Raw genomic sequence first — 15,158 nt, forward strand, 5'->3', positions numbered from 1 at the left:
AACGATAATGTTCATATCCTGGAACCAATCTGTATTCACCTACTCCCACCACGGCTCTTTCAAGGTGTTTACTCGTAAAGGCTACTGTCTTGATATGAGTGATCAATGTTTTGCCCAAAAATGGGCAGGCTGGGGTTGCCAATTTATAAGTTCTTTCAAAAACTGAATAACACATTCACAGTTGTTATTTGTCGAAGACCTTAAAACGCAATGTTTGTCAATTGGCAGTTTTCAAATTTCACAAACGTCGACTTTGATAGCTGAAGCCTGAGATTTTTATATGCAGCTACGGACAGTGAACTGATCTGCAACGGATTATCACAACCGAGTGATACCTTCAGCAGCAACTGATCGAATGGGGTGCAGCGGAAATGCGTGTTGTATATTTATCTTCAAATCTCACTGACCAGTGCTCACTGATGAAAAACTCCATATTTCAAACTTACCTATATCCCAGACTCTGTGACCGAAAATAAAAGACCAAACATGCGACGAAATGACTAAAATCCAACAAGTTAATGTCATTACGTGATAAGGAAGATATCTGAGAGATATTTCCTAGCAAAAAACAGACAACAAATGTCACTAGCAGCTCCGATTCAGAAATCTCGCTCCGATTCGAAATTCTCGGTCCGATTCGGAATTCTCGGTCCGATTCGGAATTCTTACACACCCGAGAGAGTCCTATGGAGTTTGAATATGAATAAGAGGCTGCAGTATTATCATGAATTTAGATATCTAGGTGTTTCGCAAGTTTTAATACACATATCTCAGCGTTTTTATGCTCTTGAGCATCAAATTGAAATACCATATTTGGTTCTTTGTGGCAGATAACCTGACTTGTGTCGTTGTTATGACTCAAAGACTGATCCCCTACTTGGCAGCAGAAATTCAGTTACAACCCTGCAACTGTGTTTTCACTTCATATTTTTACAGTTGGTTTACATGAATGCACCTTGTCTCTAATCTTAAATACCCGATTCACACACACACACACACACACACATAATATATATATATATATATATATATATATATATATATATATATATATATATATAGAGAGAGAGAGAGAGAGAGAGAGAGAGAGAGAGAGAGAGAGAGAGAGAGAGAGATAACCTCTTTAATCCAGTGACAATGTGACAACTACATTTAACCCATTGGCTCCCAGATTTCCTGTGCGAGAGGTTTTGCTGGAAGGGTGCTAGTCATACCGCCCTCCACCTGTTGGATCACAGCCGCGAAGCTCATACGTCCATACCCCGGAGTTCTCTTTATTAAATTTTGGAAAGGCTCATTCCGTCTTATGTTGAGGACACTGGGAGCTAATGGGTTAACCATTTATCTATTAACTAAGACTCTGAAGTTAAGGTATTAATTAACCCGCCCTGTCCCGACCGATTTTCCACCACTGACACCCCCCCCCATCCCGACAGGTTTTGGAAAAACTTTTTTCTGGCTCAAATCTCCGCTTTTGGTGAGAAACATCAAAAATTCATAGAGAAATCGCTCACTTGAGGTTTAAAATACCGGATACAAGTAACAGTAACCCCATACCTTAACGTGTTTTCTATGAGGCAGGCTCCAGAGAAAACGAGTTCTATCGGAGGGGTAACTATTCCACACCAATCATAAACGGTATTTATTTTTTTATGTGGTACGAATTTATATGTACGAGTAATACAAGAGTATATTGGTTTTCACAGTAATATAGGCGATATAAGCATTGTTTCACTCATCAGACACATCAACGTACCTCCTACTTTTTGGCAACATTACCTGATCATCATTTCTGACTGTTTCTTCCTCTAATGCTATGTAAGCTTTGTCCTCCACATTGTCATCAATTGGGGAATCATTCTGACCTTGAATTTCGTACCGTAGTGCAACATGTCTTTACTGGGCAAGTCACTGGTAACAGGTGAATTGCCGAGACAATGGCGTGTGGGGGGGGGAGGTCATGCGGGGTAAGGCATTGTCCCTGCCTGGCATCTGGTAGAGGAAGGTGTCCCGTGTATATGTAGCAAAAATCACGCCCGGAATTTGAAAAATGTGCAAATGACGGACCTTGTATTAGCGGCGTGTTTATATACATCAACAGGAGTCACAGTGACAAAACGTTCGGACATATTATACATGTCAACAGGGGTCGGCTGGTTAATATTATATATTTTGCTCCTTACAGTTCGAGAAATATCTTCTACATTGAAATATATCTTCTGGATATATCAAGCCTTAATTAAACAATACGTCCTTGGAGTGTAGGCTACTGGTTAACGAGCGTCCAGTAAGTGATGGTGGAACATAGTACAAGTATGTGTCTGGGATCATTATATTCAAAATGTTTGGACAGAGTGATCACATGGGGAATGAAACTATAATATTCAAGGGATACAGCATCATATTACTATTAAAAACTTGTAAGATATACAGCAAAGCCAACATGAAGAAAGGAGGAGTACGTGACGGAGGGCAGCTCTGACTAAAAGAAGTGTTGACAAGTTGTGACTGAATGCATGGCAGTATTTCTGGTATAACACCATACATAGACTGTAGGGGTTTGTGCATAGGAAGAGAAAGGATGGATAAATAATATATATGGAAGAAGGACTACATGGAATAGAACACCAGAGTTACACTGTCATTAATGTACTCTGCGCAAACACTGTGCAAACGCTTGTGAAGCATAAAAGTATTTCTTGCAGTGCATTTATATGCTTTATTTTGAGGTGTCTTTCGTAAGTTAACATAAAAATAGTGTAGCGGTAGCCACTGATTAGCATTTACGATGTCTGTATAATGATGGGGCAACCCTATTCATTACAGTGACATCCTTCTGCATTTATTTTTTGCTAATAACAAACATTATATTCAGCTTAGCAGAGGGCTCTAGTAGTCAATTGAGTAACAAAGAAAAAATGACACTGCAATTCAAGAAGGAAAGGTAATATGCCTTTGGTAAAAATATTAAGAGAATACAGATGTCATACGCCTGAGTTGGTTAGTACGGTATACATCGTTTCGTGTGGAATGCGGCATTAGTATTACGGATAATGTCCAGCAATGAGTAATAGGTCACCAACTCTTTTCTGCTGTCTGTGGCAGTGGAAGATATTGAATGAACTTTTTTATTTGATAGCAATTTTAACCACACAGCAAAAAAAGTATGAAGTGGAAGAAAACTCCGTCATCTTGGGAGGAATGAGAAATACAGAAGCTTGAGCACAATGTTACCAATGGATTGTCGGCGAAATTTTGCTCATGTTTAAATTGCGCCATGCGGGGACGACTCAGTCTGCTGGTGTGAGGAACGGAGACAGTCGTTGCATTGTGAGAATAATAATCAAACGGGGAATCAAACGTGAAATAGCAGTTGAAAGCATGTGAAAGATTATCGGAATTAAGAAATGATGCAGTGTACACATTAGTAGAGTGCTCTCCAGCTGGTGGCGAGGGGTGTATACTATATGGATCTCTTTGTATTTCTGTGGACATATTTCCTCTTACCAGTGCGAGAAAAGTCATCTCCCATCATAATCCAAAAGTTGACGTCGGCGTCAAAGAGTATATGAGTGCCAGACCTGACCAAAGTGTCCATGTTGGCCGTCATATCACTGGAGGGATTGTAAACCACACGTTCGGTGTCCAGCAGGTCACCCAGCTCACGAAACACACCTGACTTCACACTCTGAAAATGCATATAGAATCGGGAAATTGTTCGCCTACGATTTCACTTGTCCTGCTTCTCTCTCTCTCTCTCTCTCTCTCTTTACTACTAGTGAATACTGATGAGAGGTTTGTTATTATTCCCTACCAGTACATAATTTTCTTTGTTATGAAGCTTTATGGAGGAAAGTGACAGACAAGTAAACACAGTGCAATAGTAAGCAAACTGTCGGCCCCGATTGTGTGCTCGTGTGCCACATTTTTTTTGGGTTTAAATAACAGCTATCAATCACTGGGCCTATGGCCCTGGTCATTAAGCCATATAATTTATAAGTATAATTATATACAGTACATATTTGTACATTCATACATGTATACACATATACGTTATACACACACACACACACACACACACACACAATATATATATATATATATATATATATATATATATATATATATATATATATATATATATATATATGCGAGTATACAATATTGCCAAGTCGCCTATGGCGCAGGTAATTGGTTCTGGAACAATCCCGCGCCACAGAAAACCGTGCCATAGAAATAACTAAACTTATGGGAAAAATGGAATTTGGTTCTGGACGTTCACCCAAAGTCCCCCTTCTCACCCCACTTTTCCCCATTTGCGCCCACTTTCCACCGGCACACAATCAAGCAATCAGTCAGTGCATACACATATGGTAACAACAGGCACAAAAAACGGGAGAGTGATCAGCCTTGTGTCTACATAGGCCTAATACAGTCGTTCGTAAAACCGCAATGAAAGGGTTAGTGACGAAGCACCTATCTCTGAGCTAAGACGAAGTGTAATGCCTCCCATCATCATCACCATCATCATGTAAATGAGAATGATTATTAACGTGTTAAATGTGAGTTTTGTTGACACTTGAGCATGCAAACTTTATCAAATAAACTTCTTCAATCAATGCTTGACCAGGCAACCTCCGCCATCTTTAATGTTTTGGTCGGTCAGCTGATCAGCAGATTTCTTGTGCTGATTTCTCTCTGCAGATTTTCGTGCATCACACACACACACACACACACACACACACACACACACACACACACAATCAGCTTCTGCAAGCACTGACATGAACTGTTGTAAATGTTGAGATTGTTTGGCTTTTTTACTTTAGCAAGAGAGTCTTTTTAATGACTTTTTCCTTTCATCTTAGCTGTGACTTCAAGAATAAAAATCAGTGCCGACTGTTACCTTGTAAAGAAGGAAAGCATCCACTTTAGGCATAATTAAAAACACTTACTCTGGAGTGATGCTAAAAACTGCGTAATTTGGGGAAAAAAAGCGCAAAATATGCAACTTCCACAAATGTACTCTAAATTTGTTGAGGAACACAGTTGTTTCCAAAATTCAGAAAAATTTCTAAGGGTGCAAAAAATTCAGCTTAGGAAAAATAAAAACGACTTCCATATATAAGGAGAAAATAGTAACATAAGGAATCGGTTCACATGTAAAGAGATGTGGCATTTGAGGGCGTCGACGAGAACAGTGAGAAATTAGCGGTAGAAAGGCTTTTATTATTATCTGTATAACAATAGCATTAAAATGGAATCGTCAGACTTGTGATTAAAAAAAAAAAAAAAAAAGTATGCACATTATGAAGGTTCGTGTACGTCCATGGGCCATATTTCATTGATAAAATCACTCGAAACGGCCGTATAAGATGAAATTCAGGAGGTATTATGTAAAAATTCATACGAGAAAGAACAATGCATTACTGATATGAAATTTATAAACGTATATAACTTGGTTCCTCATGTCTGCAGATTTCTTGTGCATGACAGATTTGAAAAAAATGCAGGTTGCAGGAAGCATTGACATGAATGTTGCAGAGCTGAGCACTTCCACAATCACTTGCACAAACCGCAAATTCCGCTATTAAGGAACTGTGATTTCGTTTGCGTTTGTGACAAATTCTACATATATTTGCGGTTTTGCGCTTGTGGAAGCACTTCCATAATTTCGTAAACGTAGATCTGCCTGCGAACATCCACGTTGCCTAGCCCGGCAGGCGACGTCTGGATGAGTCGCCGACTCACCGCAACGCCACCCAATCGCACTGTTGCCATATGTATGATAAATATTGTATATACAAGATAAATTCACCTTCGATACCATGTTCAATAGCATTTCCCATTACGTACATCTGGACAGTAATTTTACGATCGCTTCAGAGAGAGAGAGAGACAGAGACTGCTGAAGATCAGATTCATCTCTTTTTGATATTCACAGGCTTCATATGAAGCTCTCAGAAAAGGAATGAAAATGGGTATATAAGCCAAGAGGGAGCAACGTTCGTACTCGTGATATAACCTAATAATTAAGCATAACATCGCCATAGCAAGTCGTGTTCTACTTACATTGGAGGGTTCCTCACTACATTATCTTACTTGTATACTATATGTGCTTTCTGGGGGAGGGGTAAGTAATAAGAATCTAAGGATAAAGGCCAGCCAAGATTCACCCCCCCCCCCCAATAAATAAAGAAAAATATAAAGCCATATTCAAGATCAGTGTATTTTCGAGATTTTTAGACATTATAATGTTTGCTATTTATGTAAACCGATACTAAAAAGACTTGTTTAGCATGCAAGCCAATAACAAGATGAAAAGTCAAATGATGTGCTACGAAACCTCCCAGTCCACCTAGAATATGGTTTTTAGTCTAAATTTGAAATTTGTCAGACTAATAGCATTGCCAGTGCCAGTATTTCACTCTCAACAAAAGTCATGAGGTCGATAAATAACAGATTAAACAAGAAACATACGGAATGAAACTGAACACATTTTTACCATTTTCCTTACTAGACAACCATCTTTCTCCATGCGATATCAAGAGAGAGAGAGAGAGAGAGAGAGAGAGAGAGAGAGAGTTACTGTATGTTGGAGTTGTCTCAGTTGTTGGAGGATTCTGACTGTAAGGAGTGAGAACTGGGGATCAGCGCCGAGGAACAGAGGTGGACTGGTGTTTCAATTTGTCAAGCGTGATCTGTGAAGCGTAATAATCTATTTCATTTGTTTACAATAGTGAAGGATTTTCCCTTGCTTTGTAGTAAAATAGCTTATTATACTAATAATAATAATAACTGAAACATATATTTTTGTTTTACTATAACTATAATTTCATATACCATATATTACTTAAGACAATTTTCAAACTTCGTGATGTCACGTATTTTTAGTCACAATAAAGATATGATTGTAGTAGATGAGTAACTAGAGATGATTCTTAACCTCTTGATTATGAAAAATATCTTCGTAAACTTCATATAATCATCTAATGGTATCCAGAATAAAATCAAGCTGATGCCGTGGTACTGAAAGGGATTAAAATGGTTTGTGTTTGCGTTTTTGCATTTGCAGAACTGCAAATTTCAAGAACTTTGGAGATTTGCGGTTGCAGAAGGCAATTTTTTAGTAAGTGGATTTATTGCGGAAATGAATTTTCGTTTGCGGTTCCCACCTCTGTTTTACTTTCCATATTATACGACAGAACTTCACTTTCTACATTTAATAACCAGCTTACAACAATGAAACAAAGCAACTTTAACCTGAGAATTTCATCGTTGCTCTTGCTGCTTCCTGACTGCATTATCTTATGAAGTCAATACAACAGTTAGAAAGTTATTTAATAATTCACCTAATAGCTCCAATTTGGCGTTTCCATAACCTGAACATGAACACCGGGAGAAAGAAGGAATAAAACATACATTCCTTGAACTGAAAGGGTGAACATCATTTCATAATGTATCCTTTTTTTTGGGGGGGGAGGGGCTAATTAGGCTACATTGTATGAAATGTGACGGTGTCCAGTAGCGAGTTGTACACATTATTCTGGTGTAGTGTCAAGATTTTTTTTTTTTCCTTAAGCAGATTGTATCTAATTGGTGTGAAATTTTATAATATTGTACTGGTCTCCACAATTGTAGTACTTCATTCCAGTTTGTGTCAGACGATTTCATTCACGCAAGACTGAGTCAGTGTTACTGCTGTTACCATGAGAACTTCTACGGTCAAATAATTCTAGTGTTCCGGTAAGGCTAAGACAGGAAATATTATTGAGCTGGATGTGGTCAAAGGAGACAGAATGGTAACTGTAGATTTCCTATGTTATTTGCGTCGTTCACGTAGGTAACAGTTGATGACTGCTCTGGTGAAAAACAAGGCTAACAGAATCAGCACAAACTACATCCTGCCACAAAAAGAGTTTATTTGTAAGGCACTAATACGAACTGTGTCATCAGCAAGCTTATGATAAAGTGAAAACTGATTTTTTTGTTGACTTAAAAACTTGAACCTTCTCATTTCAGAAAGCCTGGACATATTGGACTGAAAAGAATGGAGTGTATAGGCAGTGGTAAATATAGGATGTGGAAGACAATTTTGAGTTGACCTGCTGTGTACTTGAAAAGCCGATAGTTTTAGTTGCCTCTTGCATTAGAGTTAGACAGCAAGGAGTTCAGGGTATTTAACAAGACGGGTGCTGTGTCCCCATCGTTTATATGGAGAAGGAAGACAGAACAGAGTTCAGAAGAACACTGACCGACAAGGGGTTACTATAAGAAGAATCACTGCTATATTTAATAAAAAATAATAACAATAATTTATGGTTTATTGCACAATAAATATGTGGCATCTAACTAATTTCGATGCGTCCCCCTTCCACATAACCCTCCTTACCCCAAACCCATTTCTTACACTGTTATCATACAGATGAATACATGTGCCCGCTCCATGACCACCGAGCTGTAGTGCACAGAGGTCACAGAAAATGGTGTATAAACATAGGTTCAATTATCTGCCATTATGAAGATACAACTGGGGAAATTATAAGGAGGAGCTTTAAGCCATTAAGGCCATTCATATCCCTAACTATATGACAGTTAAACATGCGATCAGTACTGATATGGTATTATTAATCCTTCCAAGGCCATGGGCGTCAAACGACGTTTTTTTGGAGTGTGACCGCCGACATCAATGCAGTGTGACTTGTAGAAGACAGCAAAAATATTTTGGAAGTGAACGAACTTCTTGGACATGTTGAAAATGACCCACACTACACTCCCACACACTATCTGTCAGTTCAGCGCCTGCTGACGTGTTGAGTGGATATCTGGTTTTCCGATTTTCACTCGTGGCCATGCCTAAACACACAGCACTACACCCATTATCTCAACCCAGACAGAAAATATCATCTTTATCCTCCCTTGGGTCACACACACAACCACCCTGTTTACGATTATAAACAAATACAGGCATAAACAAAAAAGAAAGCTGGAGAAAAATACATTTTGGGAGGGTATCTTTACCTATTTGCTCTGGTTTGTTATACTAGTTTGGATCCTTCGATGCAGTGCGACTTGTAGAAAACTGTAAACATTTTTCGGAAGTGAATGAACGTTTCGAACGTCGACTGACCTTCACTAACTCCTACACACCCCAAGTCCGTTCAGTGCCTGATGCCGTGATGACTGGACGTCTGAATTTTGCTCATGGCTGTCTAAACACACACAGCTACATTTCTTACCTCTACCCAGACAGAAAATATCATCTTTATCCTCCCTTGCGACTCACACACAACCACCCAGTTTGCAAATATAAATAAATACAGGCATAAAAAAAAATAGAAAATACATTTTTTGTGTATCTTTACCTATTTGCTCCGGTTTGTTGTGCTTGTTCGGATCATTTTACATATTTTTTGCCTTGCACTAGCATAACAGCAACGTTTGCTGTGTTTTCATGATGTTTTGGTGGGTGGAAAAGCCTCCCTTCCTTTCCCGCAAATAAACATCTCGTGTGAGGTGCAAATCACAGATCGACTCGCATTTCAACCCTCACTGTTCAGCCTGTACACTCAAGGGATGACCGTTTACCTCGTGTACGTTTAAAACAGGAATTTATCGCCTCCCTTTTCTCACAAACTCCACCACCCAAACTATAAAAACAAGTCGATAATACCATGAATACAATAAACACCGAAAAATGCTAAATAAATTCATTATATATATATATATATATATATATAAAGCTGGGAATAGCGCCGTTATTAGTAACGGCGCTGTATAGCGCCGCTACTATTTTAATAGCGATGGTGGTAACGCCATTACTTTTTTTTTTAGCCAGTAGCAGAACTGGGAGCGCCACTACTTTTTGGCCGTACTCACGGGTTACCGCGCTCCTCGCTACTCACGCGACGAATACAGGTCTGCAGTCGGTGAGTACATACAGATATGGGAACGATTTGATTGTATTTATTAATGGCGAAAAGTAACACTTTCCTCAGTTCTGTCAATTAATGATGTTTGTTCTACATTATATAAGGAAATCATTATTGTTTTTTTAGTAATGTGCAATAACAAGACAGGAATTTGGTAGTTTATTATCGATCATTTAAATTAAGATAAATAAGGATGTCAGCTAGATGTAGCAATGCTACCACACACACACACCTCTGTCCCCGTCTCTAACTCGGAACTCCCGCTCTCTCCTTGACTCTCTCTTTCAGACTAATTCTTTCTCACGACGTTATTATTTCGTAACAGTATGTTACTTTCAGTTTAAAGTAATGGAAAAAACATTGCTATTGGATAAATAGCCTTTAAAAGAAAGCCCCAGTTCATTGTTACTCTCGTTTTCGTACATATCTTAAATATATAATTGAAAATATAATCCACCTATATAATATGTATCAATGGTAGGCCACATTTTTTTACCTTTTATTAACGTATGTTACTATCAGTAGGTATATTTGGTAAAAATGTAAAAGAACATTTGTAACATTATACAGTAAATAGTTTTTTCCTGTACCTTTGGCTCTAAGTTTCATTAAAGTGACACCGACATGTATATGATTTTTTTTTTTTTTTTTTTTCAGTATAAGTATATACTGACATTACTGGTACACAACATAACCACTCAGACTGACAAATATTATCAAAACAGTATATAGTGTATTGCTATGTCACAGATTTTGTTAACCTTTCCTTTTCGTACCTTTTTCCTATCCAAAGTAGCGGTAGCGGGAGCGGAACCGCCGCTACATTTCTTATCAGTAGCGAAACTAGTAACGCCACTACTTTTTCGAGCTAGTAACGGGAATGGAAGCGCCGCCACTTTTTATGAGTAGCGTTCCCAGCATTGTATATATATATATATATATATATATATATATATATATATATATTGCCAGACGCCTCAATCCCGTTTGGGGTGGCCACAAACAAATCGCCTCCAAGTCGCCCTGTCCCCCGCCATTTCACTGCCTTGCTCCCAACTCACACCCCCCTCTCTCATATACCTCTCCACCCCATCCCTCCATCTCATCCTCGGCCTCCCCCTCCCTCTTCCCCCCTCCACCTCACTCACATACACTCTCTTCGTCAGTCTTTCACCCTCCATCCTCTCCACATGGCCAAACCACCTCAGTGTGTTCCTCATAAACGCTTCCTATCACATCCACATCCACACCACAACGCTCCTTTATATCCTCATTCGTCAGCCTGTCTCTCCACGTGACTCCACAGGCTCCTCTTAAATAACTCATTTCCACTGCTCTCACTCTTGACTTGTGTCCTTCCAACAATGTCCAAGCTTCACTTCCGTACGTTAGAGTTGGTATCACAATACTGTCATGTAGTAACTTTTTCACTTCCATGCTCACTTCCCTGTTTCTTATCACTGCTTTCAAAGAACCAGCAACCTTTCTTCCTTGCTGTACCCTTTCAAGCACTTCACCCTCCAAACCTCCATCCATACTCATCACACTACCCAAGTACTTAAACGTACTCACATTATCCAATTCCTCACCATCCACCCTCGTTGTACATTCACTAACTTCACCTCTCTCAAACACCATCACTTTACTCTTCCCTACATTCACCTTTAGATTCCGTTTCTTACACACTCTCTCAAACTCATCCATCAAGCCTTGCAGCTCCCCTTCGTCTTCACTCAACAACACAGTATCATCTGCAAACAACAGTACAGGGAGTTTCCAAACACTATCCTCTCTCACCAGGGCCACTCCAACATCCACTACCCTACCTTGTACCTCTTTTATTACCCCATCCATGTACAGATTGAACAACCATGGAGACATGATACATCCCTGTTTCAAACCAACTTTCAAAGAAAAAAATTCACTTAGTTCACCATCCACACGCACTGCAGCCTTCGCACCATTGTACATACTCTTCACAGCATTCAACAACTTCCCATCTACTCCATATATTCTTAGCACTTTCCACAATCTTTGTCTATCCACCCTGCCATATGCTTTCTCCAAATCCATGAAAGCCGCATACAACTTCTTTCCCTTCTCTAGAAACTTTCCACTAAAGATCTAAGAATGAATATCTGATCTACACAACCTCTTCCCTTCCTAAAGCCTCCCTGTTCTTCTCCAACTAATTTCTCTGTTCTTTCTCTAACTCTGTCTGTAAGTATCCTACCATACACTTTTCCTATTATACTAAGAAGACAAATGCCCCTATGATTACCACACACTTCTTTTTCCCCTTTTCCTTTGTACAAGGGAATAATTATACCTGACTTCCAATCCTCCGGGACTCTACCTTCCTCCCAGGCCAATCTGCACATCTTCCACATCCATTCTACTACTATCTCTCCCCCATGCTTCAGCATTTCACCACACACTCCATCAATTCCTGGGGCTTTCCCCGATTTAACTTTCTTCATTGCTTCCACAACTTCTATCTTACTGATTTCTTCCTGTCGTCTCACCTCCCTCCTTCTCCCAGCCATTCCCCAGCCACTTATACTCGCATTACTTCCATCCTCTACGTTCAACAATTCCTTAAAGTGTTCTCTCCATCTGCTCACTTTTTCTCCCTTCTCCACTAGTAATCTACCATTTTTATCTTTCACTCCCCTGCTAACTTCACTTCCACCCTGTCTTACTCTTTTCACTTCTCTCCAGAACATTTTCTTACAGTCCCTCCACTTTACACTCAAATTCCTTCCAAATTCCTCATCCACTCTCTTCTTACTCTCTCTTACTAATCTTTTCACCTCTCTCTTTCTTTCCACATATAACTCTCTCTTCCGCCTCTCAACTTCTTCCACGCCCCTATTTCTCATCCATTCATTGTATGCTTTCTTCTTTTGTGCCACAGCCTGTTTCACCTCTTCAGTCCACCACGCTGTTCCTTGCACCCCTCCGTCTTCTCTTCCTTCCACACACCACATCACATGCTGCACATATTTCTTCTGTAAATATCTTACACACACCTTCCACGTCTCCTATCTGCTCCAATTCATATTTGCCCAATCGTTCCTCCACTTCTCTCTTATACTCTGCCTTTTTCTCATCCTCTTGTAACCTTTCCACTCTCCTTGCAACTACTCCTTCCTCTCGTCTTTCCCTTCTTCTATTCCTCCATCTTACTTGCATTCTAATTCTGGCCACCACCAAGTAGTGGTCAGAAAGTCCACTCCCCCAACCTCTATACACTCTTGCATCCTTTAGACATCTTCGCATCCTTTCATCCACACACACATAATCAATCATTGCCTTCCTTTCATTCAGTTCACCACCCACCCTTCTCATCACTCGCCATGTATACCTGTGGATCATTTTATGCCTGAAGAGGGTATTGGCTATCACCAACCCCCTCCCAGCACAAATGTCCACTAACGCACTCCCATTCTCATCTATCTCAGCAGGCACACCCCACTCACCAACTATTCCATCCACCTTCACATTCCCAACTTTACCATTCATATCACCAATCAAAAACACTCTCTCATTCCTTCCAAACTTTTCCATGCACACTTCCACATTTGTCCAGAACTCTTCTCTTACTCTCCTAGCACGATCTTGCGTTGGCGCATACACACACACAATCGCCCACATTTGTATTCCACTTTCAACTTTACCCACACAATCTTTGACTCAACTGATCCATATTGTCTTATGCTCCTCTTCCATCTTTTACTCACAACTATACATACTCCTTCCTTTGCCCTCTCATTCTCACCTACTCTTGCACATATACCCCATCCATACTCCCTTTCTCTCACACTTTCTCCTCTCCATTTTGTTTCAGTTATTCCACATACATCCACTTTCGCACCCTCAAGCACCTGGACAATCTCTCTTTCACCTCATCATTCGCTCCTCTTACATTCCATGTACTCATTACCAAGTCCTTTGTCCGGTCCTGGGTCGTCATCGTTTGGTCAGTCCTTGTCCGAGGCTTCTTGTTTGTTTTTTTAGTTGTTTTCCGGGGAGGGGCACTAACCCTCCGCCAACCCTTTTAGTCGCCTTTTACGACAAGCAGGGATACTGGGAGAGTATTCTTGAAAACCCCCCTACCCCCAGGGGTATATATATATATATATATATATATATATATATATATATATATATATATATATATATATATATATACAGTATATATATATACAGTATATATACATATATATATATTGTATATATATATATATATATATATATATATATATATATATATTGAAGACTCACATATTATGTACCACTAAACTTCGATATACACATATCTAGTCTTTCACACCATTGGCATTGTTTTTCGTAAAAAAAAAAAAAAAAAAACTGTGATAGGTTGCATTGCAGCAATTACTAGGTGTGACCGATAACATCTGCAAAAATCTGCGCACTTTCCACGCTTCATTGCGCAGCATGGGATGGGTTTAAGAATCTCAAAATTGCAATACCGGGTGCGTAAGACGTTGTTCTTCAGTTTCATAAGGAATAAAAAGTCGATGTTCGAAACCTGAAAAATGTGCCTCGTGGTCGGCCAGTAGGTCCCGACAAATTCCGGAGACTCGTCCACAGAGTGGTTAAATGGCTATTGGGCCAACAATCATCTATCGAAACTACTCACTTAAGTTCTTGGACATCCTGTAGGTTATATATCCATTACAACATGTGGATGCAGATATTAATGGTCTGAATTCAGTAAAATTTGGTCCTTAGATTTTGAGTCAGTATTGCAAAAGATCCAGTTCCTTCTTAACATTGAAGTGTGAAACCAGATTGTATAACGTTTTTTTTCTTTCTTAATTATTAACACCACCAACAAACACCAAAACCTTATATGCATTTCTTTTTCACATATATCAGAATTTTAATAAAACAGACATGTTTGTATTTTTTGGCAAAACTGCCACTTTCAGCCAGTATTTTTCATGAAATGTAGCAGAACTCTATAATTTTTTGTTGAGAAAGTTATATTTCGAGAAAAAGGCCTTTGAAGTTAGAAGTATATATCTGTCTATCTATCTATCTATTGCCAGATGCCATAATCCCTTAAGAGGTGGCCATTTGAGTTTGAGTTATATGTTTTACGGGGAGGGGCACTAACACTGCACCAACCCACTTGTTGACACGTAGGTAGCACGTATGGTTTGGTTATATGCTTACAACCCAGCGTTGTAAATGGTT

At 39.3% G+C, this 15,158-nt stretch overlaps 1 protein-coding gene across 1 annotated transcript in view; it reads right to left on the reverse strand.

The window, feature by feature from the left end:
* The window catches only part of LOC145407451 (ionotropic receptor 93a-like), a 72,037-nt gene that overhangs the window by 14,743 nt on the left and 42,136 nt on the right, over positions 1–15,158 (reverse strand). Inside the window, exon 2 of the mRNA XM_080278383.1 lies at positions 3,508–3,688. Within this exon, the coding sequence (XP_080134509.1) occupies positions 3,508–3,688 (181 nt within the window). The remainder of the gene's footprint in view (positions 1–3,507; positions 3,689–15,158) is intronic.

Source organism: Coenobita brevimanus, chromosome 8 (genome assembly GCF_032717465.1).
Source record: "Coenobita brevimanus isolate Jiangsu-jjx chromosome 8, ASM3271746v2, whole genome shotgun sequence".
Lineage (NCBI taxonomy): Eukaryota > Metazoa > Arthropoda > Malacostraca > Decapoda > Coenobitidae > Coenobita > Coenobita brevimanus.